The sequence below is a fragment of the Lolium perenne genome, chromosome 3 (genome assembly GCF_019359855.2).
Source record: "Lolium perenne isolate Kyuss_39 chromosome 3, Kyuss_2.0, whole genome shotgun sequence".
NCBI classification, from domain to species: Eukaryota; Viridiplantae; Streptophyta; class Magnoliopsida; order Poales; family Poaceae; genus Lolium; species Lolium perenne.
In genome coordinates, this window is record NC_067246.2 from 206,104,029 (window position 1) to 206,124,337 (window position 20,309).

A 20,309-nucleotide genomic window follows, 5' to 3' on the forward strand; every position below is an offset into this window, starting at 1 on the left:
CCATACTTAATGTAATTGTCTGTTGTTTGCAACTTAATACTGGAAGGGGTTCGGATGATAACCTGAAGGTGGACTTTTTAGGCATAGATGCATGCTGGATAGCGGTCTATGTACTTTGTCGTAATTCCCAATTGAATTTCACACTACTCATCATAACATGTATGTGCATTGTCATGCCATCTTTATTTGTCAATTGCCCAACTGTAATTTGTTCACCCAACATGCTATTTCTTATGGGAGAGACACCACTAGTGAACTGTGGACCCCGGTCCATTCTTTTACATCGAATACAATCATACGCAATACTCGTTCTCTTGTTTTGCAAACATCATCATCCACACTATACATCTAATCCTTTGTTACAGCAAGCCGGTGAGATTGACAACCTCACTGTTAAGTTGGGGCAAAGTATTTTGGTTGTGTTGTGCAGGTTCCACGTTGGCGCCGGAATCCCTGGTGTTGCGCCGCACTACACTCCACCGCCATCAACCTTCAACGTGCTTCTTGACTCCTACTGGTTCGATAACCTTGGTTTCTTACTGAGGGAAAACTTGCCGCTGTACGCATCACACCTTCCTCTTGGGGTTCCCAACGGACGAGTGCTTTACCGTCACAAGCAGCACTGCGCCTCTGCGGGAACTGCACCGTCGCATCGCGCCAATAACTTCCGTCGCGAGGTAGGCGACGGTTAGGTTAAAATTCAATGTGCCACTGACGGGTTGGCCCCGCCACTCGTCGCCTCGCTTTTCGGGTGCGTCCGGCGTCCCCGGTACATCCCTGTGGGGCGGGGACGTGCCCGGGGCGCCGGATACTGTATCGGGGTATGCCGAACAAAAACGGCTTTGAGGGATACGGCAGGGAATGTTTTTTTGTTTAACACGTCCTAAATTGCTTTATGGAACGGTTTGAGAGCATCCCCACTCGTCTAACCGACGAGGCCCCCCGAGCGACAATTTTTCCATCCGGACGGCGTAATTCGGCCCAGTAGCTACCCCGGTTCCTCGATTTCGTCCGGATTTGGCCCTTAATCCATCCGGCGATCCCACGCCATCCCCGGTTCCCCGAGGCGCGCTCGGGGACTCCGGACGAAAGAATTTGGCGCCAAACATCGTGTGGACCCTCGTAGTCGGCGACTGGACCGCCAAATCCTATCGATTTCCCTCCAATTTGCTTGCATATCCCCTTTCTCTCCCGCCGAATCTATGTAGCCATCTCCATTCTCCTACTACTCCGTCTCATCAACCACCATGCCGCCGAAGCCGAGGAAGTCGCGGCTGAAGAAGGAGCGGCCGTCGGGTGTGTCCGACGCAGAGTGGGCGGCGGACGAGCTTCGGCGCCAGATCGAAACAAGCGGCAGGGCGGAGAGGGAGAAGAAACTCAACGCGAAGAGGGTGGCATTGGCGGCGGAGGACGAGCAAGCGAGGAAGGCCTCCATGGCCATGAGCATGGGCCATGCTCGCGGCGGCGGTGGCGCCACCGTCTTCCCCGGCCAGTTCCCCGGCCAGTGGCCGCCGATCCAAGGTACGAGCAGTTCCCCGTCGGCTTTCTCCCCGTCGAGATTCTCACCGGCGTCGCCTGCCATGTTCCAGGAGGGCGCCTACGTCCAAACGGCCAGGTTCACGCCGTCGCCGCCCGACCTCGCCGGCGGAAATCTGAACGAGGGCTTCTCGCCGGCCCTGCGACGAGGGCCACTCCTGTTCGGTGCGGTGGCAGCGCCGAACAACGAGGTGATGAACGAGATGATCGACTCCGGCTCCGCGGCCGCCGCTGCGAGCCCGTGGTTCTTCACGCAAGAGGAGGTGAGGGCGACGGCAGCTGTCGCGGCGCGCAACGACTGGGTGAAGGATGTGGCTGACGGAAGCCAAGCCGTCAAAGAAGAAGAAGAGGAAGAAGCAACCCAAGTCGGGGTCACCGACGCCAACCCGCCGAAGGCAAAGAAGAATAGGAAGAAGGACTCGCCGCCGGCCGAACCGCGCATCAAATGGACGCCGAGGGAGGAGGAGTGCCTCGCCGAAGCTTGGATGACCGTGTCCATGGACGGCATAACCGGGGCGAATCAGTCCTCCGACACGTATTGGCTTCGAGTGAAGGTGGTGTTCGACGAGCGCAAGCTCATCGATCCCTACTTCAACAAGACGATCATGAACCGGGGAGACAAGGCCATGGCCACCCATTGGGGGATCATACCGACGGCGTGCAGCAAATGACACGTCATACAGGAGGAGATCAAAAACGTGCCGGTGAGCGGCGAAGACTTTGAAGCCAAGGTATGCATACGTCGTGCCTCCTCCGTCGACCCTGCATGTACTGATCGCCGTGAGCTGACCCATATCGCCGCCCTAGTTTTTCCCAGGTGCGCCGGGCTTTCGGCATGTACCACGACGACACCGGCCTGACGTTCAAGTTTCTGAACGTCTACTCCCGCATCGAGAAGTGCGAGAAGTGGACGAAAACCCGCACGAGCCTCTCGAAGAGCAAAACCGAACAGTACAACCCCGACGCTCCGGCGCCAGGCTCGTCGGATGGCCGCCCGGAACTCGGCCAGAAAAAGCTCAAAGATCTCAAAAAGATGTGCCATCCCGCCGAGTGGATGCAGGCGGCGTTCGACAAGTGCTGGGCCGACGCGAGGACGCACGCCGCCGGGATGAGCGCCAAGTTCGACGGCAGGTGGAGTGAGATGCTCGCCAACCAAAGCGCCCGGATCGCCCTGCTGAAGACGACGGCAGTGGCGAAGAAGAGGAACACAGATTTGGCGTTCCTGATGGGTGGCGGCAACACGGAACTGATGGACGAGGAGACGAGGAATTGGTACGAGGGACATCGCAGCAACATCCTCCGACCCGCTCCGGCCAGTTCTTCGTCTTCTCCGGCGCCTACCTCGTCGTCCTCACCATCTACGACGTCGACTGCCGCTGCTTCAACGCCGACTGCAGCCGCGCGGCGGCGCCGACCACCGTGCTGCACGGATCGCCGACGCCCCTGTTTCAGATTAATTTCCCTCCGATCGCCGATCTGTGGCTGATCCTTTTGCCGATCGAATTTGTAGCGGGACGACGACTGGTTTGAATTTCGACTTTGTCCGCCGAACTCCGGGTGGACGACTGGAAATATGGTTCTCCCCACGAATTTATTTCGTCCAATCCGGCGGTTATTTCATCCGAATTTCGGCGTGGGGAGGTCAAACGAGTGAAGATGCTCTGAGGGACGCTGGAGATGGTGTAAATACATCCGGGCACGATTCGAGAGCAGAGATATGCAACTGGTGATGCTCGGCTTGCAGTAGCATGGACCGTAGCCGTGGAACCCCCGTCCGCGTCCGGTGCCACCATGTCTGTTTGACAGAGCATCAACGTGCTGACAGAAAATCTCTGTGTCGTCGGTGCCAGCCTCACCTGTAAGCGAGACGGACGATAAATCTAGGCAGAGATATGACCCGTAAAAGCTGACCGGATAAAAGGCGTAAAACTCTGCCATCTGAATTATAAAGCTCACTGGCTAGCTAAGCTAGCAGCGCCTAGCTAGCACTGTCACGCAGCCCCAACTTGTAGAGCCGAGCAATGGCGGCCGAGCAGCGGCGGCGGAAGCTACGCCTCTTGCTCCTCGCCGCGTTCGCGTGCTCTCTGCAGGCAGCGTGCGCCGCCGCGGAGAGCACGGCGACCATGTCGGTCCGGCACAAACCGTCGAAGCCGAGGCATGGCAAGCACATGCCGGGTCCGCGAGGGAGCCACGCCGGCAGCGGGATGGCGTCGTGCAACATGTTCCAGGGCAGCTGGGTGCTCGACGACGCGCCGCCGCTGTACGACACGGCGGGGTGCCCGTTCGTGGAGGCGGAGTTCGACTGCCAGAAGTACGGCCGCCCCGACAAGCTGTACCTCAAGTACCGGTGGCGCCCCGCCTCCTGCGAGCTCCCGAGGTAACCCGAACACCCGATCAATCTGGTTAGAGAAGAAGCTGTCCGGGGCGCATTCGCTGACGCATCGCCGGCCACCACCAGGTTCAACGGGCAGGACCTGCTGAGCAAGTGGAGGGGGAAGAAGATACTGTTCGTGGGGGACTCCATCAGCCTGAACCAGTGGGAGTCGCTGGTGTGCATGCTGCACGCGGCGGCCCCGGCGTCCAGGACCACCTACAGCAGGGGCACCCCCGTCTCCTCCGTCACGTTCCAGGTCCGTGCCCCGCCGTATATTCCACCCCGGTTTTGCTGTCAGTCACTTGCCATTTTCTTCCTTCCTTCCATTGCATCAGCACAGAACCAAGTACCAGTACTACCGCGCAGTTATTTTCTTTACGCTCTGGTGATGCACATCAGTACGGATGGATATAGTACTAAGATTGTAGCGCACAGCATTCTGGATTTCTGGATGTGGTAGTGATAACTTGTGGAGGCATGAATCGGCCAAACTGGTTTGCTAAAACTTGTTCCTCAACGACGAGGGTAAGATAATCCATCGTTGCACACCCTTTCAAAAAGGGACTTGCTTGCTTTGTGCTGGCCTTTTGGTGTCACCGCCGCTGGCTTTCCGGTGGAACGGCATGTTTGTCTCCGGCGCGAAGCTAGAATTAGGTTCTCCAACGTATCGTCCTAGTGACAGTCCCACTAGCTTGCACAGATCGAAGCACTCGCACCTCGATCACATGACTGCGCGCTGGGCTCATGTGCGCGCGGGTTGGTGATGGCAGGAATCGAATGGTGGGCTGCGGCTCTCGTGGGGGTGTTGGGGCGAGGGCCATGGCGACAGCGAAGAGGAGCATCCTGTGTCACTGTCCCGCCAATGTATCTCCTTCCACCTTTTCTTTTCTTTTGGTGGCCTGTGATTGGTTGTATCATCCCGTGATCCACTGAACCAGAGTCAAACCAGAGTATCTCGCATACCACGAGTATAGAAGATTTTAAAGAAAACCTTACTTTTCTCTAGCCGCTTCTCCAAAACCCGTGCCACATGATTTTTTGTCAGCTTCTTTGTCGTCCTATTATTTAGCGTGACTTAGTTTTTCGCAAGATGTTGTTGTCGAATCTCAGTTGTAACTGATGTTTCAACTCACCATTAACATGGATCGTGAAGTAAATCTAACGGTTTAAATGCATTTTTCCTTGTTGCGACCTTACCTACAGCTGAAAAAATCTCAATTGTAACTCAATTTGGATCTGAATTGTACGAATCACGATGTAAATCTGACAGTGTAGAACTTGACTCAGAACTAAGTTAGTTCTCAGCTAGGCGAGAACAATCAAAACTGTATTTACATATACACTCCATGATCATACGCATAATGATAATTCGAGTATTTGCGATCATAGCATACACAAGTTCACACCATTGCAAAAAACTTATAACTTGTATACAAGGAAATTATCTCATTTTTCAGATACCAAGAAAACAAAATCAACGAATAAACATTATTAAATATGTGGGAATGTTCTCGTATTTTTGTGGTGTCTAACTCTATGTCTGTACGCAACCTTCACATTAATCGACACTATTGTACATTTGTACGGGAGAGAAATCTAATCAATTATTCTCGATAAAATATAGTGACCTTCTATGCATGAAAATTATATTTTTGATAGTGATCTTGTATTCAAGAATGAAAGGAGTACATAATTATACAATTCAAACTCAAAAAAGGCAATCCTAGGGCATCATCAAACACATAGCATAGTGCATCATCACAACACAGAGTTTGACATAATAAACAGCTTGAAGAAACTATTAACCATCTTGGCCACGGAACTTCCAAGAGCCCCAACAAAGTCATCTGAGAGTTGTTCATTAGACCCCTAGTCCTCGATCTTGCGGTGTACTTGGAGAAATCTTCTAAAATGGTCGTCACCCACCCTCATTGGCCCGACTCTTCTTCTCATACCCCATAAGGCATAGTCCACATCTTAGACACGGTCATTCTCTATGATCATGTTGTTCATGATTAAACTTGTTGTTATGATCATCCATAAAGTCTTTTGATCCTACAATCTAGCCAGTCCACGAACAGTTGAAAAGAAGGATTACAACACCGATATTATCTTTCCTAGCAATTGCTTGAGTACTTGTAAAATAAAATATTATGTTAAGTTGGGGGTTTGATCACAAATATGGTCCATGCTCAGTAGTTCAGTCCACAAGTAAAATTAGACTCCACGGTGCTTCTTCATGAGCTAACCTTGTAAAGGGTGGTGAGCGGCACAACACATTGATATCATTGCAAGAACCAGCCACAAAGTAAACATGCCAAATCCATAGTTGCTAGTCTGCAACGGTTTTAAGGATGGTGGTAGGATCATGGTCAATACTTCCACCTACAAAACATACAACTATGGATCCAAGCATTATCGAGAAGCCCCCAACTCTATTCGTTGCTAGAATTCTCTCGATGTTTTGTTCATTGATAGCTCCGGTTAATCCGATTCAAAGATTTTAATGGCCGCTTTCACAAAGTGTTTGAAGCTCCTGGTGGTGGTATTCTCCGCAATAGCCAATTGATAATCACTAAATTTAGCATGATCTCCATATGTAGTTTGCCATAAGCTTGAAGTGGCCTTCACACCTTCCTGGTTAATTTTGGATGAACAAACACAAAAACGTCATGTTTCTTTTTCTTTGCCTCCATTTCAAGCGGTAAGAAGACCGTAATCTCATCGTCGTCATCACATTTCTTCTCCGATGATGAATTACACACACACATGCACTATGAATATTCAATTGCAAAAATAAAAAATTCACCTTCGAGTAATTTCGTCGTACAACTTGGAGGCGACGAGTCCAACTCCGGCAGTCGGTGTAGGCATCAACGGGGGGCGACTAGGGGTACAGGCTAAGGCCAAATATGCAATTTTCATGTTCTCTGCATAAGCAGACAGCCAACTAAGATTTGGACATGCAACTAATGATGTGGTTGTGCTGTCTACTTCAAAATTTGGACTAGAACTGAAACCTTATTACAAGGACTAAGTCTTAATCTTCTGACCTTATCCGGTTTAACAATACTGGAGTAGCACGTCTATTGTACAATGACAGGAGGTTTTAATTTTTGCAAAGTGCATCGGCATACTATTACTTACCTGGTAGGTTGTTAGCCATGCGGTTTGATTGCACAAATGGCCAAATGCATTAAGGTCTAGTTTGGTACTCACCAGTGGCTGGTACTCACTATTGACACTAGACATCAACCAGCCATTGCAGATGATGTGGACAACGCAACCGCTCGTTTTTGCACTACTCTCTTCCTAATTAAAAGAATGTTACAAATTTATCTAAATTTAGATGTATCTAGACTCAACCTTAGCTTGTTTAAGCAGGAGCTTCCCCATTTCGAAAAAAACCTCAAGTTGGTTTCGCCCGCAAAATTAACCTCACACTAGCATATTCGTTGCTTGCTTGCAGAGTAGAGTTGCTGTCTGTCCTTTACATGGCAGTGGGCAACCATATTTGAAAGTACCCGAGGCCAAAGAATGAAGTTCACTTCTTTTCGCGGTCGAATCAAGTAGTATGTGCCCTGCAGTTTATACCTTGTAAAGTATAACTGACAAATCAGAAAAAAACGATTTTACTACTAGTAAAATATTCATCAAGACATGAACTACTTATCTACAGTAGCGGCTAGTGAGGCCGCGGCTCTACGCCCATTGTTTGTTCTGACCCAGGCATCGCTACAGGCTACGGCTATGAGATCGGCCTGCCACTTCACGCTATTGAATCGGGACAGCGCGACGCACAGGTTGCCGCCGGCGCACGGCGCAGACAGGCGGCGATATTATTAGAGTATCTGCCGGTTTTATGGCCGCGTCCGCCGTATGGGCGCCGACAGATTTGGAGCTTTGTGCAAGTTGATCCGATGCTCTGCTCCTAGTATATCACATTATCAGTGTACCAGTCTAGCAGACCATACATCGTGAAGAACCCGTACTTGTGTCGATCTTGTTCATGTTGTGAAGAAGAGACGAGGATGCACGGCGCGATCCAGCGGAAAGTTGGTGCCGATCGATACGCATTGATATTGTCATATTGATAGTGCGGTGTGGTTGCAGGACTACGGGCTGTCGGTGGTCTACTACCGAAGCACCTACCTGGTGGACATTGTTGAAGAGTCCATCGGCCGCGTGCTGAAGCTGGACTCCATCTCCGGCGACCCCTGGCTCGGCGCCGACATGCTCATCTTCAACACCTGGCATTGGTGGACCCACACCGGCAAGGACCAGCCGTAAGAAAACCCTTTTGCCCTGCCATTTTTCCTCACGAAAGCCAGAGGCATCTCACTCTCAATGTTCCAGGTGGGACTATGTGCAAGATGGAGCCCAGGTGATGAAGGACATGGACCGGCTCACCGCCTTCTCCAAGGGGATGTCCACGTGGGCCAGGTGGGTCGACTCCAACGTGGACGTCTCCAAGACCAAGGTCTACTTCCAGGGCATCTCTCCAACCCATTACAAGTAAGCAAAACGATCGAAAGTCCAGCTCCTGTTCTCTATGTGAAGTAACGTTTAACACTGACACTTTGGAAAATCGCAGCGGAGCTGACTGGGGGGAGAGCTCCAGGAGCTGCGCGAAGCAGACGCAGCCGATCGCCGGGCCGGCGTACCCAGGCGGGCCGCTGCCGGCGCAGGGCGCGGTCAGGAGCGCGCTCGGCGGCATGTCCAAGCCGGTCTTCCTGCTCGACATCACGCTGCTGTCGCAGCTCAGGAGGGACGCGCACCCGTCCGCATACAGCGGCGGACACCCCGGCAATGACTGCAGCCACTGGTGCCTCGCCGGACTGCCCGACACCTGGAACCAGATACTCTACGCGTCTCTCCTTGCATAGAGAAAAGAAAGAGGCGCGCGCGTGATGACTCCATTGTTTGTTGCAACGCAGTTTAATTTGATGCTGCTCTCTCGCAGTAGCTTCAATTGTTTTGTATGTGGGGGTATGTAAATTGGCGGTTCAGCTGGTGTTCAAACATCAGAACGAAAGGTAATCAATCAAAGCAGAGAAATACTTTTGAGTTTTCCTCGGGTAGCTTGACGATCTTACCGCACCCACCCCAAAATTCGGCAGACATGACATCTTTTGTGCTTCCCACTTCGGCGGAAAAGAGGGACAGGAACCTTGGAGTTGCGCTCAGTGCTTAAGCTAGAGCAACTCTAGTAGACCTCTCAAACCATAAGGCTAGCCATAGTTGATGATGAGGCCTAAGGGTTAGGATGTGCCCACATCTCACGAATTTGACCAACTGAGTGGATAGGAGAGATGGAAAAGGGGAAGAACACACAAATACAAATCAAAACACACAACCCAACACAAACCAAATTTGCTCCCATGGTAGGTTAGACCAAGCCAATAGAACCACTTCTTAGAGAGACCCTTGGGTAGAATCTAAGAAGTGAGAGATTGGTGATGGAGATCCAACTAGAACTTGGATGAAAGAGGTAGAAGCCTTGAATCATCCATGAAGAGTAGAAATCTCTCAAGTGTGCCTTGATACAAAGAACATAGTTCTAGGGAGACAAAACTCAAAGTAGTTTAAGCCAAATCTTGTCTAAACCCTAATTGAGGTGGGGAAAGAAGTACTTATAGGTCCAGATTCGTACAGGGGTAAAATGGGCATTACAATAAAGTATCCAGGTCCATAGATGATAAATAGACGGCTGAGATGAAGTCAACTCGGGTGGGGCCGACAGTGCCGGGGTGATCCCAGCGGCAGTGCCAGTCAGGCCTGTTGTAGCGTCATCAGGATGCTTGGGCGGCAGTGCCGACGGTTTGGGGCCGCGATGCCGGGTGGCCGGCGATCTTGGATTAGAGGCCGACGATCTTGGGAGTGTCGAGGCCGGCAATGCCGGTCCTAGGTGGTGGCCTTCAGCTGAAGTGCTTCTTCCTCTCCTTCCTTGTCCGTAGTTGGGCCTCCCATGATGTACTCTTCTCGAGGCTCGTACCTGATGACACAAAGTACATTGGCATGAGGTAGCATTCCATCCAAAGTAGTTCCAAGGTTGAGCGTCGAGAGGATTGAGTTCACCTTTCATGTAGGGCTTTCACTCGGGCTCGAGTCATTGGTCTACTTGGGGGACTAGTTGGTCTTGGTGTAGTGTCGTCCTTAGGCGGGTCTACATCAACTCCCCCCTTGGGAGAGAGTCGTCCTCGACTCTTGTTCGTCCTCATCTCCATGATAGGGTGAGAGATCCAAGATGTTGAAAGTGTTGCTCACTAAGTACTTGGAGGTTGGCATGTCGATGACGTAGGCGTTGTTGTTGATGCGCTTGAGGACCTTGAAGGCCCCATCTCCTCTTGGCTTTAGCTTGGAGTTGCGTTCATGAGGGAACCTTTCTTTCCTAAGGTGAATCCAAATAAGGTCTCCTTCTTCAAATACTCGTTCCTTCTTGTTGGCGTTGAGGCGGGTAGCTTGGCGAAGCACATGCTCTTGTATGGTTGCTCTTGTGCCTTCATGTAGTTTCTTCATGGCGGTGGTGCGCTTGTTGAAGTCCATGTTCGTCCTCTCATGAAGAGGTAGTGGGAGGAGGTCGAGTACCGTGGGAGGGTCGAAGCCGTCAACGAACATGAACGGACTCCGTGATGTTGTGGAGTGCTTGGCTCGATTGTAGGCGAACTCCGCGTGGGGTAGGCACTCTTCCCATGACTTCAAAATTTTCTTCACTAGTCTGTGTAGAAGAGTTGAGAGGCTTCGATTGACCACTTCCGTTTGTCCGTCCGTTTGCGGGTGCGAAGACGATGAGAACAAGAGATTCACTCCAAACTTTGCCATGAGCGACTTCCATAGATAACTCATAAACTTGACGTCTCGATCCGACACAATGCTTGCCGGTATTCCGTGTAGGCGAACAACTTCCCTGAAAAACAACGAAGCAATGTGTGAAGCATCATCGGTCTTATGGCATGGTATGAAATGAGCCATTTTAGAGAACCTATCCACTACCACAAAGATCGAATCATGCCCAAGTTTTGTTCGTGGTAAGCCTAGTACAAAGTCCATGCTTATATCCGACCATGGTGCATATGGAATAGGCAAAGGTGTGTAAAGACCATAAGGGTTGGTGGTGGACTTAGCTTGTAGGCATGTAGTGCAACGGTTGCATAGGCGCTCCACATCTCGCTTCATCTTCGGCCAATAGTAATGAGTTGATAGCATCGAGAGTGTCTTGTGATACGTCCCAAAAGTATCTATAATTTCTTATGTTCCATGCTACTTTTATGATGATACTCACATGTTTTATATACATTATATGTCGTTATTACGCATTTTACGGCACTAACCTATTGACGAGATGCCGAAGAGCCAGTTGCTGTTTTCTGCTGTTTTTGGTTTCAGAAATCCTAGTAAGGAAATATTCTCGGAATTGGACGAAATCAACGCCCAGGGTCCTATTTTCACACGAAGCTTCCAGAAGACCGAAGAGGATAAGAAGTGGGGCCACGAGGCGGCCACACGCTAGGGCGGAGCGGCCTGGGCCTTGGCCGCGCCGGCCTGTTGTGTGGGGCTCTCGTGTGGCCCCCTGACCTGCCCTTCCGCCTACTTAAAGCCTCCGTCGCGAAACTGTAGGATAACGTTGCATAGAAAACAAAAATTTTCCTACCGCGAACACGCAATCCAAGCCAAGATGCAATCTAGAAGACGGTAGCAACGAGGGGTTTATCGAGTTTCACCCTTGAAGAGATTCCAAAGCCTACAAGATGAGACTCTTGTTGCTGCGGTAGACGTTCACTTGCCGCTTGCAAAAGCGCGTAGAAGATCTTGATCACCGGCGCCACGAACGGGCAGCACCTTCGTACTCGGTCACACGTTCGGTTGTTGATGAAGACGACGTCCACCTCCCGTTCCAGCGGGCAGCGGAAGTAGTAGCTCCTCTTGAATCCGACAGCACGACGGCGTGGTGTCGGTGGCGGTGGAGAACTCCGGTGGAGCTTCGCTAAAGCACGCGGGAGCTATGGAGGAGAGGGGGGTGGCTAGGGTTTGGGAGGGGGTGGCCGGCCACTTGGGGGGTGCGGCCAGGTGGCGGTCTTGAGGTGGCCGGCCCCCTCCCCTTGTCCCTCATTATATAGGTGGAAGCCCCAAGGGTTGGACTACAAGTCTCCGAATAAGACCCGAACCCAAAACCTTCCATATGATAGGAAAACCTACCCAAGCTAGGACTCCCACTAGAGGTGGGAGTTCCACCTTCCATGGAGGGGGTGGCCGGCCCCCTTTGGGGGAGTCCACTTGGGACTCCTCCCCCTCTAGGGTTGGCCGGCCATGGAGGTGGAGTCCGGGACTCCACCTTCCTTGGTGGTTTATTCCGGACTTTTCTAGAACCTTCTAGAACCTTCCATAGAACCTTCCGCATCATTTTAAATCACATAAAATGACATCCTATATATGAATCTTATTCTCCGGACCATTCCGGAACTCCTCGTGATGTCCGGGATCTCATCCGGGACTCCGAACAAATATTCGAACTCTGATGCGTGCAGTTGACACACGTCCGTTGGGAACCCCAAGAGGAAGGTGTGATGCAGACAGTAGCAAGTTTTCCCTCAGAAAGAAACCAAGGTTTATCGAACCAGGAGGAGCCAAGAAGCACGTTGAAGGTTGATGGTGGCGGAATGTAATGCGGCGCAACACCAGGGATTCCTGCGCCAACGTGGAACCTGCACAACACAACCAAAGTACTTTGCCCCAACGAAACAGTGAGGTTGTCAATCTCACCGGCTTGCTGTAACAAAGGATTAACCGTATTGTGTGGAAGATGATTGTTTGCGAAGAACAGTAAAGAACAATTGCAGTAGATTGTATGCGATGTAAAGAATAGGACCGGGGTCCACAGTTCACTAGAGGTGTCTCTCCCATAAGATAAATAGCATGTTGGGTGAACAAATTACAGTCAGGCAATTGACAAATAGAGAGGGCATAACAATGCACATACATGATATGATAAGTATTGTGAGATTTAATTGGGCATTACGACAAAGTACATAGACCGCTATCCAGCATGCATCTATGCCTAAAAAGTCCACCTTCAGGTTATCATCCGAACCCCTTCCAGTATTAAGTTGCAAAATAACAGACAATTGCATTAAGTATGGTGCGTAATGTAATCAATAACTACATCCTCGGACATAGCATCAATGTTTTATCCCTAGTGGCAACATCACATCCACAACCTTAGAACTTTCTGTCACTGTCCCAGATTTAATGGAGGCATGAACCCACTATCGAGCATAAATACTCCCTCTTGGAGTTAAGAGTAAAAACTTGGCCAGAGCCTCTACTAATAACGGAGAGCATGCAAGATCATAAACAACACATAGGTAATAGATTGATAATTAACATAACATAGTATTCTCTATCCATCGGATCCCGACAAACACAACATATAGCATTACAGATAGATGATCTTGATCATGTTAGGCAGCTCACAAGATCCAACAATGAAGCACATAAGGAGAAGACGACCATCTAGCTACTGCTATGGACCCATAGTCCAGGGGTGAACTACTCACTCATCACTCCGGAGGCGATCATGGCGATGAAGAGTCCTCCGGGAGATGAATCCCCTCTCCGGCAGGGTGCCGGAGGCGATCTCCAGAATCCCCCGAGATGGGATTGGCGGCGGCGGCGTCTCAGTAAGGTTTTCCGTATCGTGGCTCTCGGTACTGGGGGTTTCGTCACGGAGGCTTTAAGTAGGCGAAGAGGTAGGTCAAGGGGCGTCACGAGGGGCCCACACCACAGGGCCGCGCGGCCAGGGGCCAGGCCTCGCCGCCCTGGTGTCTGGCCACCTCGTGGCCCCACTTCGCCTATCCCTCGGTCTTCTGGAAGCTTCGTGCAAAAATAAGACCCTGGGCATTGATTTCGTCCAATTCCGAGAATATTTCCTTACTAGGATTTCTGAAACCAAAAACAGCAGAAAACAGCAACTGGCTCTTCGGCATCTCGTTAATAGGTTAGTACCGGAAAATGCATAAATACGACATATAATGTGTATAAAACATGTAGATATCATCAATAATGTGGCATGGAACATAAGAAATTATCGATACGTCGGAGACGTATCAGCATCCCCAAGCTTAGTTCCTGCTCGTCCCGAGCAGGTAAACGATAACAAAGATAATTTCTGGAGTGACATGCCATCATAACCTTGATCATACTATTGTAAGCATATGTAATGAATGCAGCGATCAAAACAATGGTAATGACATGAGTAAACAAATGAATCATAAAGCAAAGACTTTTCATGAATGGTACTTCAAGACAAGCATCAATAAGTCTTGCATAAGAGTTAACTCATAAAGCAATAAATCAAAGTAAAGGTATTGAAGCAACACAAAGGAAGATTAAGTTTCAGCGGTTGCTTTCAACTTATAACATGTATATCTCATGGATATTGTCAACATAGAGTAATATAACAAGTGCAATATGCAAGTATGTAGGAATCAATGCACAGTTCACACAAGTGTTTGCTTCTTGAGGTGGAGAGAAATAGGTGAACTGACTCAACATAAAAGTAAAAGAAAGGTCCTTCAAAGAGGAAAGCATCGATTGCTATATTTGTGCTAGAGCTTTTATTTTGAAAACATGAAAGAATTTTGTCAACGGTAGTAATAAAGCATATGAGTTATGTAAATTATATCTTACAAGTTGCAAGCCTCATGCATAGTGTACTAATAGTGCCCGCACCTTGTCCTAATTAGCTTGGACTACCGGATCATCGCAATACACATGTTTTAACCAAGTGTCACAAAGGGGTACCTCCATGCCGCCTGTAGAAAGGTCTAAGGAGAAAGCTCGCATTTTGGATTTCTCGCTTTTGATTATTCTCAACTTAGACATCCATACCGGGACAACATGGACAACAGATAATGGACTCCTCTTTAATGCATAAGCATGTGGCAACAATTAGTGTTCTCATATGAGATTGAGGATATATGTCCAAGACTAAAACTTCCACCATGATTCATGGCTTTAGTTAGCGGCCCAATGTTCTTCTCTAACAATATGCATGCTCTAACCATTAAGTGGTAGATCTCCCTTACTTCAGACAAGACGGACATGCATAGCAACTCACATGATATTCAACAAAGAGTTGATGGCATCCCCAGGAACATGGTTATCGCACAACAAGCAACTTAATAAGAGATAAAGTGCATAAGTACATATTCAATACCACAATATTTTTTAAGGCTATTTTGTCCCATGAGCTATATATTGCAAGGCGAATGATGGAAATTTAAAGGTAGCACTCAAGCAATTTACTTTGGAATGGCGGAGAAATACCATGTAGTAGGTAGGTATGGTGGACACAAATGGCATAGTGGTTGGCTCAAGGATTTTGGATGCATGAGAAGTATTCCCTCTCGATACAAGGTTTAGGCTAGCAAGGTTTATTTGAAACAAACACAAGGATGAACCGGTGCAACAAAACTAACATAAAAGACATATTGTAAACATTATAAGACTCTACACCGTCTTCCTTGTTGTTCAAAACTCAATACTAGAAATTATCTAGACTTTAGAGAGACCAAATATGCAAACCAAATTTAGCAAGCTCTATGTATTTCTTCATTAATGGGTGCAAAGTATATGATGCAAGAGCTTAAACATGAGCACAACAATTGCCAAGTATCAAATTATTCAAGACATTTTAGAATTACTACATGTAGCATTTCCCAATTCCAACCATATAACAATTTAACGAAGAAGATTCAACCTTCGCCATGAATACTATGAGTAAAGCCTAAGGACATATTTGTCCATATGCAACAGCGGAGCGTGTCTCTCTCCCACACAATGAATGCTAGGATCCATTTTATTCAAACAAAAAAACAAAAACAAAAACAAACCGACGCTCCAAGCAAAGCACATAAGATGTGACTGAATAAAAATATAGTTTCAGGGGAGGAACCTGATGATGTTGTCGATGAAGAAGGGGATGCCTTGGGCATCCCCAAGCTTAGACGCTTGAGTCTTCTTAAAATATGCAGGGGTGAACCACCGGGGCATCCCCAAGCTTAGAGCTTTCACTCCTCTTGATCATATTGCATCATTTCCCTCTCTTGATCCTTGAAAACTTCCTCCACACCAAACTCGAAACAACTCATTAGAGGGTTAGTGCACAATAAAAATTAACATGTTCAGAGGTGACATAATCATTCTTAACACTTCTGGACATTGCATAAAGCTACTGGACATTAATGGATCAAAGAAATTCATCCAACATAGCAAAAGAGGCAATGCGAAATAAAAGGCAGAATCTGTCAAAACAGAACAGTTCGTAAAGACGAATTTTAAAATGGCACCAGACTTGCTCAAATGAAAATGCTCAAATTGAATGAAAGTTGCGTACATATCTGAGGATCACGCACGTAAATTGGCATATTTTTCTGAGCTACCTACAGAGAGGCAGGTCGAAATTCGTGACATCAAAGAAATCTGTAACTGCGCAGTAATCCAAATCTAGTATGAACCTTACTATCAAAGACTTTACTTGGCACAACAAAGCACAAAACTAAGATAAGGAGAGGTTGCTACAGTAGTAAACAACTTCCAAGACTCAAATATAAAACAAAAATACTGTAGTAAAAACATGGGTTGTCTCCCATAAGCGCTTTTCTTTAACGCCTTTCAGCTAGGCGCAGAAAGTGTATATCAAGTGTTGTCGAAAGATGATGCATCTTCAGCGGGGTTTGGAGTTTTCTCAACCATGCATAGTATATTGGATACATAAGTTTCAGCGGCTCCCTTTTCATTAGTCTTGGGCTTGCTACTCTCATCAAACAAATTTTCAGGAACAAGCCAAGCATAGTTATTTTCTAGCGCTTCATTCATCGCTAGGAGCTTACATGGTATTGGTGCTTTGATCTCCCCACCATCATTAATATTATTAGTGTACCTTACTCTCTCCATGTCCATCTTTTCAAGGATACTAACAAAGTTGGTATAAGAACCAAGCATCTTATATTTAATAAAGACCTTTCTAGCCTCTCTTGCTATACTACCAAATTCTCTAAGAAGGGTTTCTAAAACAAAATCTTTCTTTTCCCCTTCTTCCATATCACCGAGTGTAAGAAACATGTGTTGGATTATAGGATTGAGATTAACAAATTTAGTTTCCGACATGCGAACTAAAGCAGCAGCAGCAATTTCATAAGTAGGAGCAAGTTCTACCAAGTGTCTGTCTTCAAAATCTTCAACGGTACTAACATGATTGAAAAATTCTTCTATATTATTTCTCCCAACTATAGACCTACGTCCTACCGGTATGTCTTTTACGGTAAAATTAAAAGGAAACATGTTGAAATAAGTAAAGCAAATATAAGTAACTAATTTTTTTGTGTTTTTGATATAGAGTGCAAGACAGTAAATAAAGTAAAGCTAGCAACTAATTTTTTTGTGTTTTGTTTAAGTGCAGCAAACAAAGTAGTAAATAAAGCAAGACAAAAACAAAGTAAAGAGATTGGATTGTGGAGACTCCCCTTGCAGCGTGTCTTGATCTCCCCGGCAACGGCGCCAGAAATTTAGCTTGATGCGTGCAGTTGACACACGTCCGTTGGGAACCCCAAGAGGAAGGTGTGATGCAGACAGTAGCAAGTTTTCCCTCAGAAAGAAACCAAGGTTTATCGAACCAGGAGGAGCCAAGAAGCACGTTGAAGGTTGATGGTGGCGGAATGTAATGCGGCGCAACACCAGGGATTCCGGCGCCAACGTGGAACCTGCACAACATAACCAAAGTACTTTGCCCCAACGAAACAGTGAGGTTGTCAATCTCACCGGCTTGCTGTAACAAAGGATTAACCATATTGTGTGGAAGATGATTGTTTGCGAAGAACAGTAAAGAACAATTGCAGTAGATTGTATGCGATGTAAAGAATAGGACCGGGGTCCACAGTTCACTAGAGGTGTCTCTCCCATAAGATAAATAGCATGTTGGGTGAACAAATTACAGTCAGGCAATTGACAAATAGAGAGGGCATAACAATGCACATACATGATATGATAAGTATTGTGAGATTTAATTGGGCATTACGACAAAGTACATAGACCGCTATCCAGCATGCATCTATGCCTAAAAAGTCCACCTTAAGGTTATCATCCGAACCCCTTCCAGTATTAAGTTGCAAAACAACAGACAATTGCATTAAGTATGGTGCGTAATGTAATCAATAACTACATCCTCGGACATAGCATCAATGTTTTATCCCTAGTGGCAACAGCACATCCACAACCTTAGAACTTTCATCACTTGTCCCGCATTTAATGGAGGCATGAACCCACTATCGAGCATAAATACTCCCTCTTGGAGTTAAGAGTAAAAACTTGGCCAGAGCCTCTACTAATAACGGAGAGCATGCAAGATCATAAACAACACATAGGTAATAGATTGATAATTAACATAACATAGTATTCTCTATCCATCGGATCCCGACAAACACAACATATAGCATTACAGATAGATGATCTTGATCATGTTAGGCAGCTCACAAGATCCAACAATGAAGCACATAAGGAGAAGACGACCATCTAGCTACTGCTATGGACCCATAGTCCAGGGGTGAACTACTCACTCATCACTCCGGAGGCGATCATGGCGATGAAGAGTCCTCCGGGAGATGAATCCCCTCTCCGGCAGGGTGCCGGAGGCGATCTCCAGAATCCCCCGAGATGGGATTGGCGGCGGCTGCGTCTCAGTAAGGTTTTCCGTATCGTGGCTCTCGGTACTGGGGGTTTCATCACGGAGGCTTTAAGTAGGCGAAGAGGTAGGTCAAGGGGCATCACGAGGGGCCCACACCACAGGGCCACGCGGCCAGGGGCCAGGCCGCGCCGCCCTGGTGTCTGGCCACCTCGTGGCCCCACTTCGTCTATCCCTCGGTCTTCTGGAAGCTTCGTGCAAAAATAGGACCCTGGGCGTTGATTTCGTCCAATTCCGAGAATATTTCCTTACTAGGATTTCTGAAACCAAAAACAGCAGAAAACAACAACTGGCTCTTCGGCATCTCGTTAATAGGTTAGTGCCGGAAAATGCATAAATACGACATATAATGTGTATAAAACATGTAGATATCATCAATAATGTGGCATGGAACATAAGAAATTATCGATACGTCGGAGACGTATCAAACTCCATTCCATATTCAAGTTCTACCATTTCAACATCCAACTTTAAGTGTGTCACCCTACGGTTCGCGAACTATGCGGACATGGTTGAGTACTTACTCCGACCAATAACTAATAGCGGGATCTGGAGATCCATAATAGCTCCCACATATTCAACGATGACTTTAGTGATCGAATGAACCATTCACATACGATACCAATTCCCTTTGTCACGCGATATTTTACTTGTCCGAGGTTTGATCATCGGTATCACTCTATACCTTGTTCAACCTCGTCTCCTGACAAGTACTCTTTACTAAATCTTGTGGTATGTGGTCTCTTATGAACTTATTCATATGCTTGCAAGACATTAGATGACATTCCACCGAGAGGGCCCAGAGTATATCTATCCGTCATCAGGATGGACAAATCCCACTGTTGATCCATATGCCTCAACTCATACTTTCCGGATACTTAATCCCACCTTTATAACCACCCATTTACGCAGTGGCGTTTGGTGTAATCAAAGTACCTTTCCGGTATAAGTGATTTACATGATCTCATGGTCATAAGGACTAGGTAACTATGTATTGTAAGCTTATAGCAAATAACTTAATGACGTGATCTTATGCTACGCTTAATTGGGTGTGTCCATTACATCATTCATATAATGACATAACCTTGTTATTAATAACATCCAATGATCATGATTATGAAACTAATCATCCATTAATCAGCAAGCTAGTTAAGAGGTATACTAGGGACTCTTTGTTGTTTACATATCACACATGTACTAATGTTTCGGTTAATACAATTATAGCATGACATATAAACATTTATCATAAACATAAAGATATATAATAACCACTTTTATTATTGCCTCTTGGGCATATCTCCTTCAGCTCCCACTTGCACTAGAGTCAATAATCTAGATTACATTGTAAGGTACCTAACACCCATGGCATTCTGGTGTTGGTCATGCTTTGCCCTAGGGAGAGCTTTAGTCAACGGATCTGCTACATTCAGATCAGTGTGTACTTTGCAAATCTTTACTTCTCCATCTTCGATGTACTCGCGAATCGAATGATAACGCAGCTTGATATGCTTCAGCCTCTTGTGTGACCTTGGTTCTTGTGCATTGGCGATGGCACCCATGTTGTCACAGTAGATGACTAGTGGGTCCAATGCACTAGGAACCACACCGAGCTCTATAATGAACCTCTTCATCCATACCGCTTCTGATGAAGCCTCTGAATCC

At 47.5% G+C, this 20,309-nt stretch overlaps 1 protein-coding gene across 1 annotated transcript; it reads left to right on the plus strand.

Annotated features, from left to right (window-relative positions):
• The first annotated feature begins 3,522 nt into the window (after positions 1-3,522).
• Positions 3,523-8,983, plus strand: LOC127343163 (protein trichome birefringence-like 38). The gene is made up of 5 exons (XM_051369279.2): positions 3,523-3,913; positions 3,995-4,166; positions 8,024-8,196; positions 8,267-8,425; positions 8,505-8,983. Exons 1-5 carry the CDS (start codon positions 3,558-3,560, stop codon positions 8,794-8,796), a joined length of 1,152 nt encoding a protein of 383 aa, XP_051225239.1. The 5' UTR covers positions 3,523-3,557; the 3' UTR covers positions 8,797-8,983.
• Positions 8,984-20,309: the final 11,326 nt, after the last annotated feature.